General features: G+C 40.0%; 1 protein-coding gene across 2 annotated transcripts in view; it reads right to left on the reverse strand.

Moving 5' to 3' along the window:
• Nucleotides 1-26971, reverse strand: part of usp43a (ubiquitin specific peptidase 43a) — a 111730-nt gene that overhangs the window by 28765 nt on the left and 55994 nt on the right. For both annotated transcript variants that reach the window (XM_040146555.1, XM_040146554.1), the window contains 5 exons: nt 25000-25135; nt 21743-21887; nt 10545-10713; nt 7279-7390; nt 2912-3015 (listed from right to left, as the gene is read on the reverse strand). In XM_040146555.1, the coding sequence (XP_040002489.1) occupies nt 2912-3015; nt 7279-7390; nt 10545-10713; nt 21743-21887; nt 25000-25135 (666 nt within the window). The remainder of the gene's footprint in view (nt 1-2911; nt 3016-7278; nt 7391-10544; nt 10714-21742; nt 21888-24999; nt 25136-26971) is intronic.

Here is a 26971-nt window from a genome sequence, read left to right on the forward strand (position 1 = left end):
ACCTGCTCTGGGGACAGTGATACCGAGAGAGTCGTTGAATGTTTGTTTGTACTTTATAGTTTTATTTCAGTCTATTTCACATTGATTAACACAGACACACACATATTCACACCCTGGCAACAGTAGGATTACACACTGTCACCGGGCACAGGTGGGACCTGGCATCAAGTCATGTATTCATATGCCAGTGGCTGGTGTTGAGTCATGCGAGGGGTGTCGTGTTTGAACTGCAGACCTTAACTTCACTGCCTTGATCTCGGGAGGAGAGATAACACTGCATCAGTATTCAACAGCCGAGCAGCACTGATCAATGGCCAAGGTAGATTTAACAATTGCTGAATGCTAACGGCGGACTTTTTTGTTGTTGTCGTTTTTCTGGTTCCTGGAACATGATGGATCACTAGCGGCAGATGTTTCGAAGTCGTGTCAAAATTCAGTTGCCTTTAATTTTGCAAAGCATCAGTGTTCTGGATGGAGACAGCCTGGAGACTTCCAGCAAGGTCGAACTGATTCCAACTATGAGTAGTTTCATTCATTCATCTTCAAAAGTAGAACTCAGGGTGTTGTCTCCTCCGTGTTCTCTGTGTACTGTGAACATGCTCAATGCATGAACGTGTATGTACTGAGCGTTACCACTAGATGTCAGGCTTACATAACATGTAACAATGACAATAACAATTTAGACCTCAATATTGAAATATTATACCTAAACTTATTATGAAAAGAAACGCACACTAAATTCTGATATATTATTAACTGAATTTTCCACCTACCGTATCTACAAATGCTCGTCTCTCTCTCTCTCCACTTGTGAATGAAATTGGGTTTTACATGAGCGCTGTAAAAATAATTGCCTCAGGATGAATGAGAAACTTTCTCTTCAGTGGTGTCACACTCAATACAGAATGCAGGACGCATACACTTTTAATCTCCACTGATCTCTCCAAAAAAATCATTGCATCCATTTAAAAAACAAAACAAAACACTATTTTGCCTACTCAAGGATTCAAGGAGTTGTCACGAGGCTACTTGGCCCTGCGTATCGAAAAAACTAAGGCTGTGTGTTTGTGTTTGTGATTGTGAATGAATCTGTGTATTTGCTCTGTGACAAGTAGATGTTTTTCTTAGTGATTAGTGATTATTTAGAAATTGCATTAAAGCTGCGCATTTCAAAGTAAAAAAAAGATAATTCAGAATTTAATTTCTGTTTAAAAAATGAGTCAATTATTGACTTTTAAAACGGAATTCCAAAAGTCATTATTTACAATTATCCCGGCCTATCGTACTCTCACTCTCATCTCACAATTAATTTTTCCTGCTTCCATTTGACCGCTTTAATTAAAAGACTGTGTAAGCAGTGTGCCACCTAGAAATTTAATGAAATCTAACTCAGAGAGCTTTGATTGGCCAGACTACTGCCAAAGCATAACAGCTGGCCAATTAAACACATAAAAAGGTTTTTCAAAGTTTAAAGAGATCTGCTGATCATCCACAGTAGCCGGGACCTTTGTAAAGCTTTGACAGCTACAAATGACATTCATCTCTAATGAATCCATGTGCTCGCACAAAAGGGGGCGGATATCTGAAAACCTTGGCAAATAAAATCCAAACTACCAGAATGGCTAGTGAAAACTATGCATGCATGGGACAATGTGTTTTCTTGTGATTTGGAAGAAACACACACTTTAACAAGCTGAAAAAAATGTTGAGGCTTGAATTAACTTTCAGGCTCCTAAGGTGCTCAGTGACCTGGTGTTACCTCTCCGAGTTTCTGACTCAGTAACTCAGTGTACATCTATGGGGAACATCTCAGTTGCCCTTTTGTAAATTGTCATTTGGACAGAGTGAATGATCTGGTGCTTGCCACTGAGTTTTCAGGTAATCTCTGGCCATTCTATCAATGTTTGTGTCTTGTATTTCCTTGTTGACTTTTGTGTATTTTAAAAGCCCATCTACAGACAGGCATTACAAACTAACTTCAGCTATAAATTGATATGCCCACTTTTATTTGTTTAATACATCTTGACGTTGATCCTATCTGCAGGTGTTGTGTGTAAAGTGAGCAAAATCACATCTACATTTTGAATGTGATATAAGTAATGGGCTGGGGCAGACACAGAGAAGGCAGACAAACACACACTCAAACAAGAGCATGAACACAAATACAATTCTTGAATAGACACAGACTTACACACGCATACAAACACACGCAGACATGCTCATTTTGAACGCCTAGTCTAACCTGCACAACAATTTCATTTTCTTGCTCCTTTGTGGAGGGCAGGACTGTCGCTGCGCCTCAGTAGAACAACAGCAGAGGTTTATACTAAGCTCCCCAGTTGTATAGGAACACCCTGATGCTCTTTATCACAAAGGACATAAAGGCCTTATCTTCACACTGTCAAATTAATATCATTATACTCAGTTCCCTGTAATCCTCTTAAGTTCCACTAGATTCTGAAAGGAACTGTAGCTGTCCGCCATGGTTATGAATATGAATTCATGTAATCAATTCAATTTCAGCTATAATTGTCCTATACAGTTATTTGTTTGTGTGTTTACTGCCACGTGTGCCTTAACTAGCAGTCCTTCATCAATCTGGCATGGCTGTTGTAAGCACTGTTATAGATTGGCTTTATGTAATCACTGTACTCTTCGTATTTTTTTTATCATTCCAACATCAAAACCCTGTGCGACATGTGCACATCAGTGTTTCAGCATGTGTATGCATCCTTTATTAAGGAATGTGCGTGCTAATATGCATGACTGAGTGGACTGACTGTAGATCTACATTGGCATAAATGCGTTACTGATCACTGACCAAAGAAAGAATGTGCAGTACTTGCATGTTGGTTATCTATATGTGTGTCTCCGGAGTCGTATGGTACAGCACAGTATGTGTGTGTCCTACCTATCAACTGCAGGGTGGTAGAGTGGCCTGCTGTCCTGTGGGGACAGGTAACTGTAGGCTGCTGATCCTCCCACCACTCTGATCTTGAATAGCAGCCCAGCATTCTGCAGAGAGAGAAATACACATTAACACAGCGGTGTCCTTAAAGAGCTGCTACCCCACCTTAACATAGCCACCCACCTTAAAACAATACAATTTTATCAGTTTTTATCAGAGCTAAAAAGAAAAAATCAAAGAAACCCATGCAGTTTGGAGCATTCGTTTTTAAACAACATGCCAGGGCACCAGGCAATGATGAGCAGTGCAGTATCAGGTACAATAAGCCTTGTATATATTATATATATATATATATTATTATTTTACTATATATATCAGCGGGCGGTTTCTCTGAGGACATACTGAAGTGAATTCTACTAGTGTAAATAACTGTCTGTCTGTGTGTCCTGAAAACACACACACACACTCAACAACATAACAATAAAATGTCATCATTAACTTTCTGATGGGAGACAAAAAACAAAACAAAACACAGCTGGTATATATATCACATTGCCCATGCGCTTATTTACAAAAATTAAAAAAATTTACACTGCTAAGATGTAGAAGAACAATCCAACCACATTACATAGGCGTGTATATATATATATATATATATATATATATATATATATATATATATATATATATATATATATGTTATACATATATATGTTATATACATCTATACGTACATATATACACATATATACATAAACATATATACATATATATCTATATATATAAAATTCTTTAAACACATGTAAAGTACTTTGTATCAGCTGTGTTGTTTTACAAGTTTTAAAGCTGAGGTGAGTTGAGATGAGCTCAGTATAAAGCAGCAGTATTGTCACTGTGGTTACTTAGTGTAATATAGGCTTGGCAGCTTTGAGCTCTGATTTAGACCTGTAAGTAGACCCAACAAAATTTTAAATGTCAAAATATGTCTTGAGAATGGAGAGAAATACAAACAAGTATTGCCCCTGAACGGATGCGAATAAGTGATTTAGAATCAAACTTTCAGCACCTCCTGCAGGATCTATACATAACATCACCCACAGTTAAAAAAAAAAACATACAAACTCCCTCATTTATATCTGGCAGGTACTTTCGCAACCTCACCACTTGAATAGAGAAAATGCATTTAGAGATGGATAATATCGCCTCTGCTGCCTCAGCAGCAAAGACAAGAGGGCTGAGTTATTAGAGCAGAGAACAGAATCAGGTTGCTAATGTGTTCATTCTGAGTGTGCCGTCATTGGAGAATAGGACCTGTAGCCGAGCATAAAGAGAAATAAATTAGTTGGTTAATAGGAGCCTAAAGCAGCAAATGAAAAAGGCGCAAGCCCTCTCTTCGGTTTTAAGGGCCTGAGCAAGCATACATTCAGATGGCCTTATCTGTCTTTTGGACTATAATGAAGAAGAGCCGACAAGACACATTGGGCTAATGAGTAATCACACAAAAGTTTGGTACATTTTTTGAATGAACTTTGGAGAGTTAAGCATCCACAGCCTTCCTCAGAGCTGTCAAAACCAGTGATGATGGTGGATGTTGGGAAGAGAAGAAGAAGAAGAATTTATTTGCCAAGTATGCTTTACATACCTCTGCAGCTACCACACACACACAAAATAGGACCAGTGGGCAACTGCAACTGCAGCGCCCAGTGGGGGGGGGTTAGGTGCCTTGCTCATAGTTACCTCAGCCGTGGATACTGAGGAAGGGGAAAGCCCCCCCCCCTCCACCCACCCACAGCCAGCGACCTTCCAGTCCCAAGCCGCTTCTCTAACATCTAAGCCACGGCTGCCGCCGGCAAACTGCCCAAACTGCTGGGTAGATGTAAATATATCGGAACAGCTGACACTAGACTGCACCACCATGAAAAATTTTTCAGTCAAATATGATGAGGATGATTCAAACAGTCCTCAGGTAGGCAGAAGGCTCACACACAGTGCAAAAGGAAACTTAATTTGGGTGATTCGGGGACCTAAAGCTAAACCTAGAGGTCTTTCGGTGAGCACCTGAATACGCAAAGCGTTCAAGTCCAAATGTAATTATATGCATCTTTTTTTTTTTTTTGACTCTAATTTTGACTTCCCTTTGTTTATTTTCATGAAAAAGCCCAATTAGTGGCACTACACAAACCCAGCTGAATATAGGAAAGACCGCTGACTTAAAGGGATCACGACTTAAACAAATGATAGTATTCCATGTAATTAAATTAACCGGGCAAACTATAAGGAATCAGTACGTATTGGTACGACCAAAGGTGACCATGAGAAGTTTGAGAGCCCACAGCCCTTAGTGCACAATCCATTGCATTAACACTAACATGCTTCATTTTGATATTTTTCTTTTAACAGAACATCAGGGCTGGGAAGGACGAGCTGAGTTTTGAAAAATGTTTTCCTCTTTTAATACCCTGATCTAAAAGTTGTATCTTGCTAAACAAACCTCTGGGTGGCGCCAAAACATCTCATAATGTAGACAGTGTAGCCCAAATGATTGGCATTAAAAAAGTACTCAAGCACTTGCTGCTTGTTAAACAAATGGAGAGCATAAATAGCACCCATATCAATATTGCACAGTGATAACAGTGAACGCACAAGTTACCATCTGATTTTAACAGCAAACTAAAGATAATATTTATTTTCAATTTTTCCTTTTAAAAAGAAAAGTGAGACAAGAAAGCATCAGCAAGAGTTTAAGTCCTGCACCCGCGGGATACGGTTGGCCTTTTCAACTAAAAATGTCGGTACAATCTACAATCAAAGGAACCTGATAATTGTTTTTATTAAGATGAAAAGGAAGAGGATGGCAAGGGACGGTTCAATGAGTTTGTATTTGGCCACACAGGCTTTGAGGAGGTAACCAGTGAACTGAGATAGTCATCAGTAAATAAGAGGCTGATATTTCTCTTTCTTTTTTTTTTAGTTCTTTTCTTAAGAAGTGAGGAGCTGCTCGCTGTGGATAAGGCCACCTCAAATATTGCCTGTCACCATGGCGTTGCCCATGGCAACTTGAAGACCAGCAGCGGGGACAGAGTGTGTGTGCACGAGTGTTTGTATATATCTGTGCATTCGAGAGTGGAGCTGCGGTTTAGGGCATATGATGTACAGATCACTGGAACTGTGCATAGAGAAACAGGTGAAGCTGAAGTGCAGATGTGCTTGTCAGGGATCGTGCAGTACATGTGGAGTGGAAGAGAAGCCGGAGGTGGACCGGCCGTCCACAAAACAAACTCACAGGATGGAGGGTGCAAATATTAATTTAGGAATGTAGCAGTGATGTGTCTGAGACTGAGAGGCAATCTTACAAGTTTTTAAATAATACAGTCTCATACAAACCTGCTTGTTTTTTTCACTCTACAGCAGTAAAGAAGACGATTTTGTGTTAGTTTGGTTTGAGTGGGCGGTGACATAATTGAATTTGCTTTCAGCACATAAAACCATTATTACTCTCCCATAAAAGGCTTGGACTGTCTGCATGTGTGTGTGTGGCCTTTGTGTGAAAATTATGTCCTCATTTGAACTCTGCCAGTCCTGTATGGTTAATCTGAATTAATTTGATTGAAAGCAGTATATAGTACGGTCTTTCAAATTTAAACTCTTCTCGGTGTGAATGGATAATGTGAGTGTTTCAGCATAACATTCGGTAGACACCAGTGCTCTAAAAATAGAAAAACCCTCCACTGCAGGAACTACAGGTCACAGAATTTGGAATTTGGTGCAACCGCTTTATTTTTCTGCTGCTGTATAAAATATGCAGCTTTTGAGAGAAAATGCACTTCTGGTTCTAGACCAGGGTACATGGTCCAGGAACTGGTGTTTTAGTTTACTGAACCAGCAAATGTGGCTAGCTTGGAATAAAAAAAATACCATAGGTATTTATTAATGAGAGCCAAAAGTCACTATGGCCCAACATACAAATAGTTACATGCCACCTTCAGATACTCAAACTTCTACAACAGAGAATCGAACAATTATTCACTCAGCATGCTAAACAGGAAATCTATTTTGTAGTCTCATTGGAGCTATGGGCTGTAATTAAAAATTCATCATCACAATCATGAAAAACAAACATATTCGTCTTAATTGTAAAATGGCTTCCAGTGTGACTCAAGACAACTGAAGAAAGACAATGAAACTATTTCATTTAAACACCAAACCCATCATTAATGAAAACTGAGCAGACCTTTTAACGAAAACTCTTCTCCTCACGGCTATTTTAATTCGGCACCCTGGAGTCAAGAAGGTCCAGGAACCCCTTCAGGGTTCAGGACACAGGATAGAGTGGGCATCATGGTACTGGTTCTTGAGGGTGCTGGCATTACCTGAGCCTGAGATCCATTCAGCATCAGATAATACAGCTTGCTGAGGATGCTTTGCTGCAGCTGGTCCCAGGAGATGCTTCTGTCCTCGCGCATAAGAAACGGAGGTCCAAACCTGACAGGGGTGAGGAGAGGAGAGGAGAAGAGACATATTCCCTTTTACACATATATTGAGCTGCTTTTTATCAATCGAAACCCTGTTTATACAAAAGTTAAATCAATATGGAGCTATGTTATTTTTAAATCAAAGAATTAATCAATTTCTTTTGAGATTGGTTAACTTAGCAAAACGTCCACACCACAAAACATAATAAATTTAATTTCTAAGAGGGCTGAGCTTATTGACAATTCAGAGCGTGGCAGTAAAGGTCCTTGCAATTTATTGTGTCATCACCACATCTGTCGAGCTGTCAGGTGTCGAATGCATCAAGGTTTCACTGTCAGCGCCTTGTGTACTGTACTGACAGTTGGAAGCGACATTACTGTATGAGTGGTCAGGAGCTAAATAAAGCTGTGAGACCAGTCTGTATGTCATCTACACCTCATAATGGGCTCTCTGTCTCTAGGTCAACTCAAGGCTCATGCTCCGCCCGACTGCACAGCAGTGGTTATATTAGAGGCCACTGTGTAGGAGGTTATTGGGAGAGGCAATTGTGTTTGTAGAGACAGACAAGTCAAGCATCAGCATCTCCCACAGATTATTTAGACACACAAAGCTGAGTTCCAAGGTTTTTAGTGAGTGACAGAGTGTGTGACTGAGTGAGTGACATACTTACATATACAGACAAGCTTACAAAACACACATACACTCAATTGCAAGTTTATTAGATACACCTAGCTACAACTAATGTAGTTTAACATCCTAATGCTTCAGCATACAATGATACTTTAAACAATAGTGTGCTTCCAACTCTTTCCTGGTTCAACATAACAATGGCCCCGTGCACAAAACAAGGTTTGAGTTGCCTGCCCAGAGCCCTGACCTCAACCCCATCAAGCACCTTTGGGACCAACTCGAGTTTAAAAACGCTGACTTTGATCCAACAAATGTTCCTATGGGTGAATGGCAGCAAATCTCTGTAGCCAGCTGATTAGGAAAGCTTTCTCCGAAAAGTACAAGGTGCTGTAGCAGCATGTTGAAGCATAGTGTTTGAATGAGATGTTCAACAATCACATGCAGGTGTACTATTAAGGTGTCCACAATCTTTGTTTGAGTGTCCTCGTAGTAGCTAAATTGCTTGGTCCAAAAGTGTTGCATTACTCTAAGAACTGTCCGCTCATTTTGGGTATAAATTACTACTTAAAGAGACTCAAATGGTTACCACAGCGGCGCATGAGTCCTGCGGCATGTGGACAGACGAGTCCTCAAACGTCACATCCTGACAATATCAGGCCTTTCATAGAAATGTCTGTTGTCTAGTTCCATTTATACCAAGTGTATAAGCATGAACACTGAGTACTCAGCAGCAGAAGACCCTGCTGAGTTTCACTCCTGTCCTGTTAAGAGCTATGACACCAAGCCCCAAAGAGCACATGACGGCTGAACCCGGATGACTAAAGAGAAATATGAATCCTATCTTCCTTGTTAGACCTTATTGACCCCTGTAAGGAAATCCGAGCCATCCTTATAATTTAGAAGCACTTATAATGGTGTTGGGAATCTTAGTCTTTGTACATAATAAACCCACTTAATATCAGAGGATTACTGTCTGAATGCTACTACCGTCCTAAACGGGCACTCCCATGGACACATTCTACCCTTAGTCAAATGAATACTTCAACAAGAATAATGCCTTTGTTGCAAAAGAACGCATTACCTCATAATGGGTTCGGGGACATTAAGTGATTTTAGTCTACAGCAATTAACTGCACTCCTTGGAACATCGAAAACCTGACAGAGCACTGCTGGGATGAAGAACATTATGTTGAAATGTTCAAAAACAGCAGGAACTGACTGACCTTATACAGGCAGTGAATTTTAAATTGATAGCGCTTAAACACATCCACTGAAAGACACTTTCACATCACTAAGGATTATCTTTGAAAAATTTTGGCAAGGGCAGATTCTGGGCTATTTCTTCATTGGACCTGGAGCAACCAGTCTTCACCTGAATTTATATTAAGCATCTGGTTACACAAAGGCTAATCCTAGTGTAAACACACTAAAAACAATCTAACGTTTGCGCCTGCAAGTTGTTGGATTTTAAATCGGTTCATCAATATAAAGTATTTCAGTTTGCTTAGCTTACTCTACAAAATATTTATCTCTTCTGTAGATTACTCGAAGCTCAACTGGGCCACAAGACGTCTGCCCTGCCTTAGCTATGATCTTTTGTAGTGTAGTAGAATAATAGCTGCAAAATTCTCATAGATTACTTGGACTAGGATCTTAAATCAATTAATCCCTGCTCAGTTCTAACTAGCCTCTTGATTAGTTATCTTATAAAAGTGTGGATCCTTTTAAAATTTGTGATGTTGTGTACAGTGATAATGTCTTACGGAGGACTTTGATGTCATCAGAGCATTTCTTTTCCGATTTGCAATGGCGGTCAGCCCCTGTAGGACATTTATCCCTGAACAGAACAACACAGTTCATCTCTGAGCAACAAACAAAAAGCTTCTGTCCAGCTGTAGCCGGTTTATGGCTGCTTCCACTGTTTGGTCCAACTGTGCTATTGATATACACCACAGACATTAAGCAAATTAATGACGTCGCCCACCATTGTTAGACTAACATATGGCAACCAATTAAACCTAACTTTCATAGGTTAAGTGCTCCAATTTGAGCACATTGTTCGACTCATTCTCAGGTATCTACGCTGTCAGCTTCAAGCTAAAGCTCGGTGGGAGCTTAAACTGCACAAGCTAAATAAAACCAGCCCAGTCTGGGGAATTTGTGAAATAGATATACAGGTCAAAGTCAGACAGAAGTTAGAGGTTGACACTGAGACCGCATTGGACGATGGGGAAAAGAATAAATAAGGTATTCTATTTAAGACTGTAGACACAGTAGAGCAGTAGGAGAGATGTGTCTGCTGCTGTACTTGAACAAGCTCTAAAACACAGTCTCCCAAATTTTAGACAAAATCCTCAAATGCAATCTCATAAAATAAATTTAACTGGCTCTGCTACCGTGTGCTTACAAAACCTAATACAATTCACACGATGGAGCGCTAACAGCTGAACAAACTGAATATGTGATCTTCAGTCAAATGTGACAAAAACTAAACCAACAATAATAAAAAAAAATTAATCAGCCTGCACCTCACCTGACAGCTTGCTGGCCAGATCCTGCTGTGTTACAGATGAGGAGGAGGACCTTTGTGGAGCCGCCCTGGTTCAGGTATTCAGAGGAGAGGGTGCCAGACGGAGGTAATCTCTGACCATCAGATCCAGCCGTGGAGGTGTAGGGAGAGGAGGGGAGGCTGTGGTGATACCCTGAGCAGAGCAGACGAAAAGGCTGACAAACAACCAGATATCCTAACTGCTGAGGTGCAATCACATACACTTTGTTTTCCTAATAGCAACCATTACAAAAAAACAACGTCAACCTGGTTGTTAACAGTTTTTATGAAGAAAAGTTCTCACAACTACCTGCAAAATCCTATCAGTTATACAATCATTCAGAAATATAGTTTCCACCCGTGGTGTGGAAAATAAACAAGGAGTGGGACAACTGAAAATTTCATTTCTTTTTTAACAGAAATTAGTGACTTTAGAAACATGTAATTATTTATAAATGTGAACATAACAAACCAAACAAGGTTAAAACCCTTTAAGAAGACTTAAAATTTCTTGCATATAGCCTTTGTTTCCTGTAGTTTGTTCCGATTCCTCACTCATACGAAAGCATCCCTCAGTTTCCTATAAAGAAAACTCACGTCCAGGCATCTCAGTGTTGCTATTTAGTCAGCAGCCAAGTTCACTGGCTTTGTTTTCACACATGTAAGGAGGATCAATATGTGTAATCTCCAACTTGGAGGTGTAGGCAGAGAATAAGAAAGTAAAAAGCATTAGCTAACAAAAGGAAGAAAAACTGTTACATAGGTAGTGTTTTTCTGTTGCACCTTTTTCCAGCACTTCTTCTAAACAAGTGATATTCATCTCAAAAGCTTATTTTATCAAGCTGGGAGGTAGGATTGAAATAGACCAGGATCACAAAACAGCTTTGGGTGCCAAAATGAGAAGCTGCTACGCAAAGAGCAGCATCTAATGTGACACGTCCACTGTTATTTTGAAAACATTTTCAGATAAATTCCATTATACTAGAATTGCCCTTTGATTCTTATTTACCCTCAGGAGCTGTAAAAAGAATCACATCTGCTACCACACATACACTTGCACACAACAAAGACACACGTTGTGATTAATAGTGGGTAATAGCTGAAGGGGATACAGAAGGCCCAACCTCTGGTCGCCTAGGAAACATAAACTTTGACATTATCAGAGGATTTAATTAAACAATGCTTGTTCGATCCCTACCGTGCAATTAATCACTGCCACCTTCCAACATTGCGCACGCACGCACGCACACACACACACATACGCACACACACACACACACACACACACACACACACACACACACACACACACACACACACACACACACACACACACACACACACACACACACACACAAAAGAAACCTAAACGTACACGCAGGAAAGCAAGCGTGAATAGATGTAAAGCCTAGATGTAATGCCTTCAAAAAAGCAAGCAGACATATTATTCACATTCACTCACGCACACACACACACACACACACACACACACACACACACACACACACACACACACACACACACACACACACAAACACACAGGGGACAGAAAAGGTCACTTGATAATTGGAATTTGGAAGAAGCAAATACACATTTTGGTTAAAAAAAATAATATCTGAATAAAAAAATAAAAGTGCTGACTGTTAAAACAAATTCAGAAAACTGAAAAAAATCTTTTAACTAATCACATTGAGATGTTCTTTTTTCTTAGCAGACAGGAGCAACTTTATGTGACATTTTCTGCATATTACATGCCCTTTAGATGGCCAATTCATCTCCAATCTCTTTGTCCCCGTCACCCCTCCCTCTGTCCTCCCTGTCACCTTTAATTCTCACTTTTTCATTTGGGGGTTTTCAATAAAAGACAATAACATTTTTTCCAGTTAAGGAAGTGTGAGGGGAAAAGGTAGGGAGGTGGATGAGGTGGTCAGGTTGGGTGGTTGGTGTACAAAACGCAGGACATTGACACTAGAGACCGGGGTTTGCATCCTGAGTCCTGTGTGTGATTGGATTTAGGCAAAAAAAGTACTTTGGTTAGGGAAAGAATGTGGGTTTATTTAAATGTTAATAAAGTAAACACTTCATATCTCGTGCTTCAAGTCAGCACTGACTTTTTCAACATTTAACTAAGACTGCAACCTTTCCCTAACCTCAAGTGCTGTGAGTGCCAAAACGGAACCAAAACATTAATAATGCTTTACTTCCTATGGGTGCGTACTGTATTGGAAGAGTGGATATTTTAGGGAAAACAAATTACAAATTAAAAAAGTTTCCTCATTATGTTGATAAAAAATTTCAATTGGGGCAGCATTACATTTCTCTCAAAACATATTAGCTGTTGCAAATTAGTTGTACATATCTATAAACAGATTATCTAGGAGACAGGATTGAATAACGTGAAAACAATTCAGTTGCATTTTAACAGAAACAGTATTTTAGTGAGTAATTGTAATATGTCGTGCATGGTGAGCAGCGTGATTTCGCCCACATGTCCAACGTGTGCTAGGAGAACCTCCTGCCAGACTCTCATTCTCACCTCCTCTTCAATCCCTCCCTGAGATGGACAGAGGAGAGCCACAGACGGAGGGAGGTGTTACTGGGGTGGAATGACACAGCGGAAAGAGTGAAAGAGAAAGGAGACCAGAGTAGATAGAAAGGAGAGACAAAAAGAAAGGAGGGGTGAAAAGAAAACAGTGCCTCCAAATTAAGGTCATCCTGAAAGTGAATAAAGAATATAAAGAGACGGCAAGACTGTAGTGAGGAGAGACAATCACAGTGAGGAAGAGAAGTACACTCTAAGTGTAGTGATCAATTAGCATGATATTGAACTATTTGTTGTTGTTATTATGACAATTTCATGGCTGCTGAGGGAATCTGGTAATAATCTGCTGTGTTTAATTAAAAGATAAACAGTGGAACTGAAGTGAATGCAAATGAACTGAGAGAGAAAGAGATAGAGATACAGAAATGGGGGCTGTGGGGAGAGAGAAGTTAGACAGGAAACAGAAATCGTTCTTGAGAGTGGAGGTAGTAAGACCAGATTAATTAAACAGCTCAGCCCTGAAGACCACACTACGCCTCCTCTGGCGCTCCTCCTCTCCTCTCCTCTCCATTTCTTCCCTCTGTATTATCTTGTACTCGGCTCTCTCCCTGTTACTCTATTGATCCTTGATCACCACCCCACCCAACCCGCCCCCTTCCCTGATGATTCAGCCCTCTGCTTCACATAAGTGGTCAGGAAACGAAGGTAGAAAAAAAAAAAAAAATCAGAGTAATAAGATTTTTGAGCATGTTTCAGATTTGTGGGATGGGTGATGGAGAGATTTTTGTGCCTGGGAGGACATTCTTACATCTAAACACAGTAAGGACTGCAGTAAGCTTTCACAGAGACACATGCACGAGTCTTTTCTATGTTAGGAACACTTGCAAATGAAGGACCTCTTCACTCAACACTGAATGACAGCTATATTCTTGTGAGAAGGGCGAGGAAATTATCTGCTCACTGATGGTGAGGCACCAGTGGTTCAGTATGACTTAGAGCTATTGAACAAGAACATCTTTAAGATCAGTGTTAAAAAAAAGGCCTGCAGTCCGGCAGTGTCTCTGTTTATATCTACAGACGATGAGTTTCTGCATCAGTAGAGCTGGGCTCTTGATGGTTCCATTACTCTGCAGGCATCCACTCACACACATACAAAAGCTTTATTTTAAGTAGATAATCATATTTTACTATTACACCAGTGGCAACAGTCTTTTAACGTTGATGTCTTATTTTCCAAAACAGTTTGTTCATTACTGCTGTAAAAATAGCCCAAACACAAAAAAAGGGAAAAACCTCAGAGAGGATTTTTGGGCACATGCTGCCGAGAAATGACACTCATCCCAAGTGGTTCACGACCAAATGAGTGACCCCTGTCACTGCAATCCACACACCGGACTAAAAATACCCAGGGGACCGTGGGCTCAGCCCTGGACGAATCAGAGGTCCACGCACCAAACCACAAATGCCGCTGACGACAGTGAAGCACCTGAGCTTTCTGCCAACAGAGAAATAACAGATTAAGGAAGCAGCGGGGGAGGAACTTAATACACCTGATGCTGCCCTCTTCCTTCATCTCTTCTTTCTTTTTACCTTTCTTTACCTTACCAGCTCTTCTCTTTTTGACATCCCTTTTTTGATATACAGTAAGGCGGCACAATATCGTGTCAACAGTAGCCACGATACCCCTGTTGCCTCCTTGTATTAAGGGAAAACAACACATAAGAGTAACAAAGTTGAAATCATTGAAGTTGCCCATGTTATTTTACACTTGGTTAAATCAGGACTAAATCAACATCCCATGCTTAAATCCATACCACAGCGTAAACATGCTGTATTATGACCAAAGCATTAGATTCCAGTCATTACATGAGTAGCTGAGGATAAATGAACAGATAATAAAAGAGAGGTCAACACATCCATAAAAACAGGAGACTTCTTAAATTCATCTATTATAGAGTGTGTTTTAACAGGCCTGTGGGCAGAGGAAGCTTTTTAGTTTGAAACTCGCACTGGCATTTATGCACCGTTTGTGTTGTTCTTAACAAGGCAGCTGAGCTGAGTGTTGCTGTTATTTCCCAGATGACTTGAGAACGAGTTTCAGAGGCAGTCGTGGCGATCAGAGCAGCGACTGTAGACATACCAAGGTTCTTTCTGCAGTCATTCTCTTCAGGTTATTTTAACACGATTAATCCTACTGGAGGGGCAAGAGTTCCCCTGTGAATGTTCTTGGAGTCTTTTTGGTTTTCTGCGCTGAGTTTGCTTTAGGCAGCCTGTAACTGCTTTAATGGAACTGCACAGTATGTGTATTATGAAGCGTTTAATTTGCATGTGTGATGTCTTTGTCTCAGTGTGAGACTATTTATGTACAAGTTCATGAGCACACAGACAGCAGTATATGTATATAACAATGTTGCCACACATAAATTAGTGCATCCTATTACATAATAATAGCCCATTACTTGTGGGTTTTTGTTTTTTTTTTACAGATTTTCATAGACAAAAAAACCCTCATATTTAAAAGCAAATCAGTTCAAACAAATTCTCACCAACTCTCTCCCAAAACTTATGTTTTCTGCTGCAATAAAACACATGATCACTACATTTTACAGTAAACAAGGTCCCCACACTTCTGGTAATGAAAATCAAAGAGACATTCCCAGTTTGAGTCCTGCAGAAGACCTTTGTTACATATCATCTCCCACGCTTCTCTTTCCTGTTTTCCTGTCCACCCTGTACTCTGCTACCTCATCAGGGAAAGAAAAATATCCTTTTTCTGACCTTGCTAATGTCTTGATATTCCGACATGAAATGCAGGACTAAATGGTGACAGTGGGTGATTGCGGGAAGTGATTTTTCTATTGTGCTGACCGCATAAATGAGTAGTTTTTGTTTGTGTGTGTGTGTGTGTGTGCGTGTGCGTGTGTGTATGTGGATTCAGGCAGAAGTGGTACCTCCACTGTGAGTAGCTGATTGAAGGATGTGTCTGTCCAGATAAAGCCCTCAGAGTAATGCTGAAATCCCTGACTCTCCACCTTTACATAGCCCTCAGTGGGTTGATGGAAATGTCACAGTGGCTTACCCTCAGCTCCGTTGACCGTGACAGGGCCTGAACACTCAAACAACCTCCTGGAGAGTTTGCGAAGCCACACTATGCAGTAAGTGTGTGTAAGTGAGAAGGGGGGGATAGAACGAAGGAGGGACTTTGTTTGCTGCATCGATCTCAGAATGCAGATCCTGTTAGTGTGAGTCAGCTCCTAATAGATCCTGTTATCTCTTATGAGAAATCCCTTTTTCTACCACGTTTCGTCTCTTTCTTTTTTTTTACGTACAATATAGACGACACACACTCGCCCTCTCTCTCTTTGGCCCAGTTGGCCTCCCTCTGTGCAAGCGACTCCCACAATCCACTGTTCAAATCTTAACTGACCTCTCCATTTCCCATAAGACATGTGTCCCAGCCTGGCCTTTACTTTTTCAATTTCAAGAACACCAAATAAACCTCACACAAAGTTAGCATGCTAAGCTCCCCTCAGCTTCTATTCAGCAGGAAGTCTTTTTCTTTGTGCAGCATTACGGAGCTTTATCGCTCTATTTATGTGCAAATTGCCTGGATTGTTGAGGATGAAACAGGATGCTATTGTGGCAATCTGGACCTAATTGATATTTCAGTTTTCCATCATGAGACCTCCTGCTGCCATTTCTTGTGAATGCAAAACCTAATTACTGTAACTGGGAGCAGCGCTAATTCAATATCCCAGAGAATGTTTACTGATAAAGTCGGAGAATATCAGCTCCCACACACCAAAATACACAGCAGGACACACACAGGAGAATTCCCTGCACACAATAAACTGCAGGTTACTTTAACGATACAATTCTCTATGCTTTTTGCCATAAATGGCTGAGTCATTATTATTCATTGGTCCATAACAATGATAGGTAGATCTTTTTGGAAGGTTTTACCTCCTCCTCTTCCTCCTTCTCCTCCTCCTCCTCTCCATCCCCATTACCTTTTTTTTTTCTTGCAGCCAAGTCATGTGGAGGAGGAGAGGAAGACAGAAATGAAAAGGACAAGCCAAGAATCAGGAGCAAGTGGCGGCCATTTTGATAATTGATTTGTCAACAGCCAAATATGAATGTCATACTGTTTCTGCCACAGCTGCTATGTTTGGTTTTTCAGACATATTCATGCAATAGATAAACTTTTTGATGCGTACTCTGGTGAATTAATTTAGGCAGAAAATGCCAACATATGTGACTCCTACAACAATGGTTGGATGAAAATTATAAATTTCGTCTGTTATGCCAGAAAACATAATTGAAAAAAAGTTAGAGAGGAGTAGTGTATTTTCAAAAACTTGTCATGTTTTGTTTTTCATAGGTGTTGCTACAGGTATCAGTGTGAAAAATTCAATACAAATCCTTGAGTTTGACGGCCTATTAGACACCACAATACTGCCTAGTGATTTAATAACATGGGACAGGATTTTACATCTCTGGAAAGTGATAATATAGATAATTGTTTTATTCTCTGCCTTAACAATTGCAAGGTAAAAAATTGATTAAATTGGTCAATGCAGTGCTCTGCTCGATGACTTTGCATTGCATAGCTTCAAACATTTTTTCCCCTGATGACGCTTCGTCTTTCTCCAAACACTGTGGTTGCACTGAAATGGATGAGGCTGCATTTTTGTGCTTTTTTTGCTATAAGTGCCATTTGAACATAGCCTTACAGAGGGTTCGATCCCCTAAATCTGAAAAGTGCTCTTGCTCAGGGAGAACACGTTTCGAAATGTGTCAGCAGCAGCCTCTTTTGTCTCCTCCACTTTAAGGCAGCAATAACTCTGTGCTCATTTTTGTGATCACAGAGTGAAAAAAAGCAGGTAAAGTGGGCAAGCACATGTGATGATGAACCCCATGTCACTTTGGAAAATCATCATTTGTACGTGCTGCTGCATGTCCAGATTTTGCTGTGTGGTAATTTGCCGTCATTTCATTTCTCCCTCTTGTCTCCTGCTGCTAAAGCATATTTTCAACCCCGTCTGAAGAGGACAGTACATGAAGTGCATTTCCGAGCAGTTTTGTGCAATGCGACTCAGTTTTGCTGTTTTAAAATCACTGTACAGTTGTCAAGCGACTGACAGATTGTCATGCTATGGTAGCTTGACAGTGAGCTAAAGACAATCCTGGAAGGACATCAGTACGTGACCGTTGCCTGCTTTCAGACTGGGAAACCTATCATTCTTTGCCACATGCTGAGCTAACCTCTCTGAGAATACATGCATTTGCATTTTTTTTTCCATCAGAATTATAAATACACAACAAATTATGCTTCCGTTGTAAATAAAAAAAAAATTTCAAAATTGATCACACAAAAGGAATTAATCAAAATGAAGTTCATACATGAACATCACAAAAAAACATCAAACATCTCTTGGATGAAAAGCAAACTCAGACCTCTTTAGGAAGATGAGTCATTGTTTTTCACTACATTGATGGTCCTACAGGCTGAAAAACATACTATTGTACATAATGGACAACAATGCTGTGGCTGAAGGGTTATATAGTCTGAGGAAGAGACCTTTGCACCAAGTGACGAATGTGATTAGAACCAAATCAAACCACTGGTCTCCCATGACATACAAAGACACTAATCTGGCTTGTGTGAAAAGACATTAGCTGCGTATGACATCATGCCCTATTTCTTACCTAGTGCACTATATTTAAGTCCTCAAAGTTCCCCGTAAAATGCTTCCCCTTGGGTCTTTAATCAAACTGGACTTGCTGGATGTGAAGTGTCCAAAATCTGAATGCACTTCTTAATAAACTTACGGAGTCAGCATTATGTCAACAATAGTGAATGAGTAAACGAGAAAGTGATTTCAGATGCAGAAACTAATCTGAAAACTACCCACTATCCAAAGTTACCTTGGGGCGCAGGTCATTTTGTGGAGTGACAGTGTTTATAAATGAGAATGAGTGTCTTTATGTGTATTAAACTTAGAGCAGAGTGACTACACTGTATTGACAGAGCGCCCCCCCCTTAAGCCCCGGAGAAATGGTGCCCTTACATTACCTCAGTAACCATAGTGACACTTCAGTTGCTTTAAACCAATATATATAGTAAAGTAGCTTCCAACAGTGGTGTTTTATTCTCTGAGTTCTTGAACCTGGTGTGATGACAGATTACAAAAATCGTCATTATAAATAATCATAATAAGATTAAAAAATAAAAACAAACTTATACTTTCCCACTATGCGTCAGACCATAAGATTTAATTTTGCTCTATGTACACTTTTCTTGTGCGATATAGTCTAATATGTTGTTTCAAACCACTTTCCTCTTTACTAAGAAGAAATTATTCCAAAAAATACTACCATACATCACCTTTTATCTCCATAATGCCAAGCTACAGTCTCAGCAGCAATGAGTGTGTAAATTCCTGTGCTACACTTTATAAAACATGACATAAATCCCACTGAATGAAGTTATGATATCCTGTAATCTGGTTTGCTGTGATCTTATGAGTTATTGCGAGGTAAGGATCATTTATCATTTTCAACAGACTGCTCACAAGAATGGGAGTCACATTTGCCAGTGAGTACTTAAGTGTGATTCATTACCAGTGCATTTCTGTGTATGTGTGTGTGTATATACCTGTGTGTACTTATATGGCTATACATTGTGAGAACCAGTTTGAGTTTTAGACCGTTGGAGTGAGGGCATTTTGGGGAAAGTGAGGACATTTTGGCCGGTCCTCAGTCTCTGACGCACCGTAAAATGGCTGCTTGAGGGTTAGGACTTGTTGCAAGGTTCAGGTTAGAATTAGGTTTAGCCTAGGGTTAGGGTAAGGATTTGGGGATTAGAAATTTAGTTGTGATAGTTAAGGTTAGGGTGAGGGGTTAGGAAATGCATTATGTCAATGATTGCCCTCACAAAGATAGAAGTACAAACACGTGCATGCTGTGTATTTATGAGACTCTCCAGTTTAATTCTAATGGCTGCATTATCCTACTTGACTCAGACAGTGGATGTGTGTGTAAGTGTGTTTTTGCTCATGCATGCTTATGTTAGAATGCGTGTGTGTGACTGAAAGCGTACTGTATGTGTCTGCTCCCTCTCTAAGCGCTGTGACACTGCATTCATGTATTCACTGTGTGAAGTGACAATAGAAATGCCTCCTGTTGAGACAGTGAAGTTTCTTCATTTTTCATGAGCACTTGGAGCACAGGAGTGAATTGTTGATGTCATTCTTCTTCAGGTGTAACAAAAAAACCTCACAGAGGCGTCATTACGCAGTGGAGTTGGTGAAAAAAGGCTAAACACAACTAACCTAACTGTCAACCCACAGAGATCGCTATTAATGACCACACACTCACGGTGGTAATATGACTCAATTAAGCCCTTTTCACACATGAACACTGATCTGTTAAAGCGATGGCGGTTTGCCTTTCAAACATAGGTCTTTGCAGTGACAGGACTGTTACAGATAGAGCAGCGCTGCTTGTGCGATAGGAGGGACCTACTGTCCTGTTTTCCCCCTAAGCATCATGAGAAAAGAGCTAAGCCACAGGGTGCCTTCGTGATGAAAAATAAAAAAGTTATTTTCCCTCAGCTGAACTGTTTTAGCCAAAGTTTAACTTCACAGCTTGACTGCCATCCATCTATATCAAGGGTATAATGCTCGACCACATCCTCATTAACCCCGCAAGTTGTCTAAGCACCTGTAACCTTCCTGATGCATTTCCTCATAAATTCCATAATTCATTAAATATGCCACACAGAACTCTGCTACCTGCCTGTTTTATACAGTCAGACTAGGGAAAAAAAAACAAGTCAGGCTGCCAGTTTGCTTATGAAGCAGCAAGTGTTTGTGTGTCATTAGACTTACCCTCATTCTCATGTCAATAGTGCATGCAGCAGTGTCTCGCATGGAAGAAAATGGTTTTTAAAGGGCGATGATGATGCAAGGCTGACTCAACTTCCTAACTGTCTCCCTGTTTTATGGGTGTAAGGAGACTTATTTTTTCCTTGTGATAGACCATGACAGTAGACACGGTCTATCACATGGAAAAAATAAGAGAGAAAGGAAGAGCAAGAGCCTGAGAACATTTTAAAAAGGTAATCTGTACCACTGACCTGTGATGTTATCTTCAGAGACAGGAATTAAATGGTTCTTGCCAAAAGCTGATGACTTCTCAGAGTTTTAGAGAAAACAGTTCATTGTACAAGCTCATCCAGGAGAGACGTTACTCAAGTAAACCTTTTATTTTGGATGATGTGATGCAACAGGCTGGCGTTCAAACGTGGAATTCATTTAATTTGTTTGGGTTCTATCATGCATAAAGAAACAGATTGAATGGAGGAATACAAAGCACATTTCAGACACTGGCCTCCTCTTTACCAAAGTAAAATGTCTGCCTGTGAGAAACACTGTGGTAAGTGAAACATAAGCATTCGCTGAAAGGTAGAAATGGTTAAAAGTGTAAGTGCAAATCAGTGTGATTCCAAGCTAATCAAGTGGACAGAGGGAGGCTGACGAAGAGAAAACTGGAAGTGAGGAATGAGCAGAAATGTTAAATCAGTGTGGGAAGTCAGTGTCAGCAGTGCTTTTGATGGACGTCTTGTTGCTTTGGTTACCTGAGTGTGGCGCAGAGCCTCCACGACTATAGAGGGGAGGAGCCTGGAAGGCATAAACCACGTCACTATCAGCAATCGCCGTCACGTCGTCGTCATCTGAGAAGGAACGCTGGAAGCCCGTGGAGTACAACTCAGACAGGATGACCTGGAGAGGGAGAGTGATAAACACGGTGAAATAGTGAAAATGACAAATTAAACGGAAAAAAAAAAAGAAACAAACCAAAACATCGAGTCCTAGTGTTGACCTGCTGGGACAGTTTGTTGTGAAGTTATATGACTCACAGATATAAACCAACAATGATTTTGTACACAGGCAAATTCAGATAGGAAGTAGAACTGGATACATCTGTAATCAACTCAAAGAAATTCAAAGAAACCCTCACAGTTGCTTCTTTAAATAGAGAATTAAATCCTAAAAAAACATCTTGCAAAAGCCTAAAATAAATTTCTCAAACAAGCACAAAATGAGACACCACAACTTGGCAACAGAAAGACATCTCGATAAAAGACATGAACATCTGCAAAGGGAATGATATTAAGGATAAGATTCTTTTCAAAATACTCTGAGACGCATGTTTCCTAGTTTCATGTTTAAGTCAAGAGCTTCAGAGCCCTGAGAGTGCAAAGTAAAAATTGTATTAAGTGAGGGGAGTCTTGTAATTAACACTGCTGAATATTTTGTGCGTAAGTGCAACCTGAGAAATTCTTGTAATTATTTGTGTTTTATGTGTCATACACCATGACCACAGAATATACTAATTAATGATCGGCTGCCAGGTGTCTTGGTAAATGACTTTAATGTGCAAAATTGTGTGCAAAGATTATTAAACTGCTGGCAACCATGGCAACAGTCTTTCTAAATTGTGATACTTTAGCTTTTAACTCTCACTGGTGAAAGAGAAATTAGTTTCATGGATGTAAAACAAACTTACTGTATACTACTTTCCGACAATATTGTAGGAAATTCATTCAAAATCATCAAGTGTTGATGTTATCTATCAGTTCTTGTGCTTTGTTTGCATTTATGTTTTGGTGGCTTACACTCCTTCTCGGCTGGCATTGCCAACTCTGCTCACAAGCACCTCCTCTCCAACCCTGCCTAACTAGAACTTACTGTGCACTTTCGGTGCACTTTTTTTACCTGATCCCCTTGCACGTTGTCTTATTGAACAGATTTAGTACTCAGTGCTAATGTCTCCTACTAGTTTCCTACTGTACAGAAGCTTTAGTGTTGTCCCTCACTTATAAGTCACTTTGGATGAAAGCGTCTGCCAAATGAGTAAAACTAAATTTTACTATCAAGGGTGAGCTCTATCTAACTGAGTTATTAAAAGCAGAACCAATAAGAGTGACAAAGTGCAATACCATGAGAGTGTGGGAGATGTTAATTGAGTCCAGTGTCTACAGCTGCACACAGTCCTGAGATGTCTAATCAGAAAAGCAAGTGAAAACACTGGTGTGGGCGGACCATTAGTGTGTAGGAGATGCAATAGCTTAACAAGAAAAATCTCTCACTGTTAACCAAAATGTATTTTCTCATCACGAAACTAGGAAAATTGAAATGAATCCTCTGCAAGTTTTGCAAAACAATTCAACAGGGAACTTGAGTTGTGCAAGAATGTTAAAATCTTCCATTTCTTAAAAAAAAAAACAACAACAAAAAAAAAAAAAAAACTAATTCATGGTTCATTAGTTAATTTAAAAAGACAATTAAACAAGAAATTCAACTGACAGGCAGATACACTGGTCGCAAACAGCGATATCCAAAAAGATGACATAAAGACCATCCCTCCTCTCATCTATCTCTCAAGAACAACACTCTTGCCCCCAGACACCGGACACTATTTGGTATATAACAATAAATAGTGGAACAATGGACTTATTAACCATGAACAAGGTTTTTTTTTTTCATTTCATGGGACATTTAAGACTTGTTCCTCTGCTGCTGTGGACCCAGGTTTAGATTCACCATCTGTTGTAGGACAGGAGAAAGATTGATGAACACACACCTCTGGAACCTTTTCCTTTACCCTCTCTCTCGTTGCCGACATTTAAGCTGACTATGCACATGCATTCAGCTGTATAAGTTTTAACCTTATAGACAGAATTCTGAGAAAAAAATTCAATCAGATTATCAGTTTTTACTTGGATTTCACTGTTGCCCATAATTCTCCTAATTTCTGAAAATATTTGACTCACTAATTGATCTGCTGAGAACTTATTTAAAAGTGAAACGAAGGTAGATGTAAAAAATAATGATTACCCAAACAGTCTGTTGTAAACAACTCCTGGGTCTGGTGGAACTACTTCCTGGTTGAACTTTAATCCACTGTATTTACCACAGTAATGGATGAATACAGTAGGCATTTTGGGTGAATTATCCTTTGTTTTCACTTCAAAATAATCGGTTTGGGTAATATGCAATGGACTTATTTACTTTTCATAGAACAAAAAGTGTAAGTGTAAATAATAATGTTAATGATGGCTCCATTTCAATGAGGCTTTCCAAAATTGCTAGGCTAGGGCTATAACTACGGAAATTATTTTTCTTATTGATTAATGCGTAATATTTATCATTATTTTGTTGTTAATAATAGTACAATCTATAAAATGCCAAAAAAAAAAAAAAGTCTAATAACTGCCCATCAAAATTTGGAAGCGCCCAAGTTGTAGTCTCTAAATTGCATTATAAAATAGATATAAAACAGAGTGAAGCAGCAAATCGTCCCTTTTGAGAAGCTGGAACCATAAAAGATTTGGCATTTCTTCAATTTTTTTTATTTTTTCTGTCGATCAACTAACTGATTAGTCGATTTGTTGTTTCAGTACTACAGTACTTTACCAGTGATCCAGCAGGCACGGATAACAGACTCTTGAAAATGGCCCACCTGATATGAATGCCGCTATTATTAGTGTTATACACCTGTGTTTGACAAGCCTCAATGTCCACTGTAAGGAAGGTCTGTTGGACTTTGTGCTGACGGTGTCCCCATCAATTTAGGTGAATAATCATGACCTTAACAGAACCATACACGGCTATGGTCCACCTACACAGGTTTATTTTACCTGATAACTCCTCTCCTCAGGAAAATGTGAGAGGGGGGACTGTGGTTGTGTCACTGACATTTGTCAAGCATCAAAACAAATTGTAGGGGGTTAACTTTGGTGTGTGTGTGTGTGTGTGTGTGTGTGTGTGTGTGTGTGTGTGTGTGTGTGTGTGTGTGTGTGTGTGTGTGTGTGTGTGTGTGTGTGTGTACCTGGTCCGGGGAGATGTTGCCCTCCTCTGCCACCATGGCTCTCAGGCAGGACAGGGTACCAAAGAGAGGTACAGCCAACCCCACCCGCAGATACCTCTGACCCTTCGTACTGAACACCAGCGTCACACACATCGGCCTGTGGTGAAAATGGGGGGGTATTTGAGTATGTGTGTGTGTGTGTGTGTGTGTGTGTGTGTGTGTGTGTGTGTTAGGTAGGGAGGGATAAGAGGACGGAGAGAGGAAGATTGATGACATGTTAGAGCAAAGTGCCAAATTGTTGTGCAATTCTGATTTTGCATGTTTACATTACTACAGATTCCAAATACACGCTGGCTTACTGAGTTATTTACATATTTGTAGGCAGACACACACACAAACACATATCAGGTATCACGTACAAACAGTCTAGAGACACACACGCTAAGCAAAACCAAAAAAAGAATAATGCGGATTGTGGATAATCGTGTGGAATTCCGGCACACCAGGGGCAACAAAATCATGTTTTCAATTTGTTTAAGAGATGTATTGAACTTAGCTGAGTTTTTATGTACTTTAGCTACTAAACAGCAAAACAAAACATTCAATACAAGCGGAGTTTGAAATGCACAGTTGAGCTGTTTAATATCTAATATGTTTGGGAAAAAGAATTCCTCCGATAATACTCTTGTACAAAATCTACTTTCATGACCATAAACTGTCTGATTTAGTATCTGAATTGATTTAACTATTTTCGCATGTTGTAGTGTTTCATTTTTCCCTCATGTGTGTGTGTGTGTGTGTGTGTGTGTGTGCGCGTGCGTGCGTGCGAGTGTTGACTCGTTTGACTATACATGAATTAAACCAGTCCATAGGCGATGGTCCCGCAGGAAGCTGCTATGTGCTGGGACATGTCTGATCTACAGTAATGTGAACACCTCCTGTAAGGGATGCAAGGGTGAAAATGAAGTAGGAGGTAAAATGATGGAGGGAAAATGTCGGAAGATAAAATAAATAGAGGATGGGGTCAGTAACTAAGGACGGAGTTTGATAAGAAGATGAGTGAATCAGTATGGAGGAAAAGACAGAGCGGGGAGACAGAGTAAGGTCATGCCTTCTCATTTGGGATGAAGACGGTGTAATTGCTGGCACCTCCGCTTCCTGTTTCCCATCATGCATTATTTAGGTGAGTAATGTGTAAGCAGTGGGGAGGTTGACAGGGCAGGTGGCGTAGGATCTGAGTATCTGTTTTGTTTACATTGTTAGATGCTCCAAGATGAGCCACCGAGATGTGAAATGAAACGCGATGAGAGGTGTGGGAGGACACTGGAGAGGAACAGGAGATAGAGATGTCATCTTACAAGGCAGGTTTTTCGCAGCCTCTCAGCCCCCTTCTGGTTTAGAGCCTGATAGTCTCTATTAAACAGCAAGCTCTCGTACATGAGAGCTTGCTGTTTATGAGAGCGCCACGAGTGCACAGAATTCTTCAGCTCTAAAAAATTAAAAATGGACTTGGAATAAACGTGTTAAGAGTCGGGACCATGTTTACAGATATAACAACCATAAAAGCCTTTCTGCATGTTCTCATGCATTTACCAAAGATCATGTAAACTTCACATCTCTGCAGCCATTTTAACAATGCTATTTTTTGTTGCAATGTTTTCCTACTTTTACAGGAATCCATTTGTTCCAGCTCATGCCATAAACATGAACCAGCACGTAGTAGTAGATAATTTAAACTTGCTTGAAACAGTTAATCCCTTTAGAGTGAACATGTGTAGTGTTTAAAAATGATTGTTATCATTGTGTGGTAATGTAAGCTGATTTGAAAGGCCTGCTGTTAAGGTGTGTTCAGGTGCCGGTTGAAAACTCCGGCAACAACTGGTTGGTGAACAAATTTGCATTCATAAGTGGCATTTTCAGAAAATCCCATTCCCGTGATAAACAATAAGCAATAATAACGATTTTTTTTTCCTTGCATCAAAAATGGGTGCTG

The sequence above is a fragment of the Xiphias gladius genome, chromosome 15 (assembly GCF_016859285.1).
Source record: "Xiphias gladius isolate SHS-SW01 ecotype Sanya breed wild chromosome 15, ASM1685928v1, whole genome shotgun sequence".
Lineage (NCBI taxonomy): Eukaryota > Metazoa > Chordata > Actinopteri > Istiophoriformes > Xiphiidae > Xiphias > Xiphias gladius.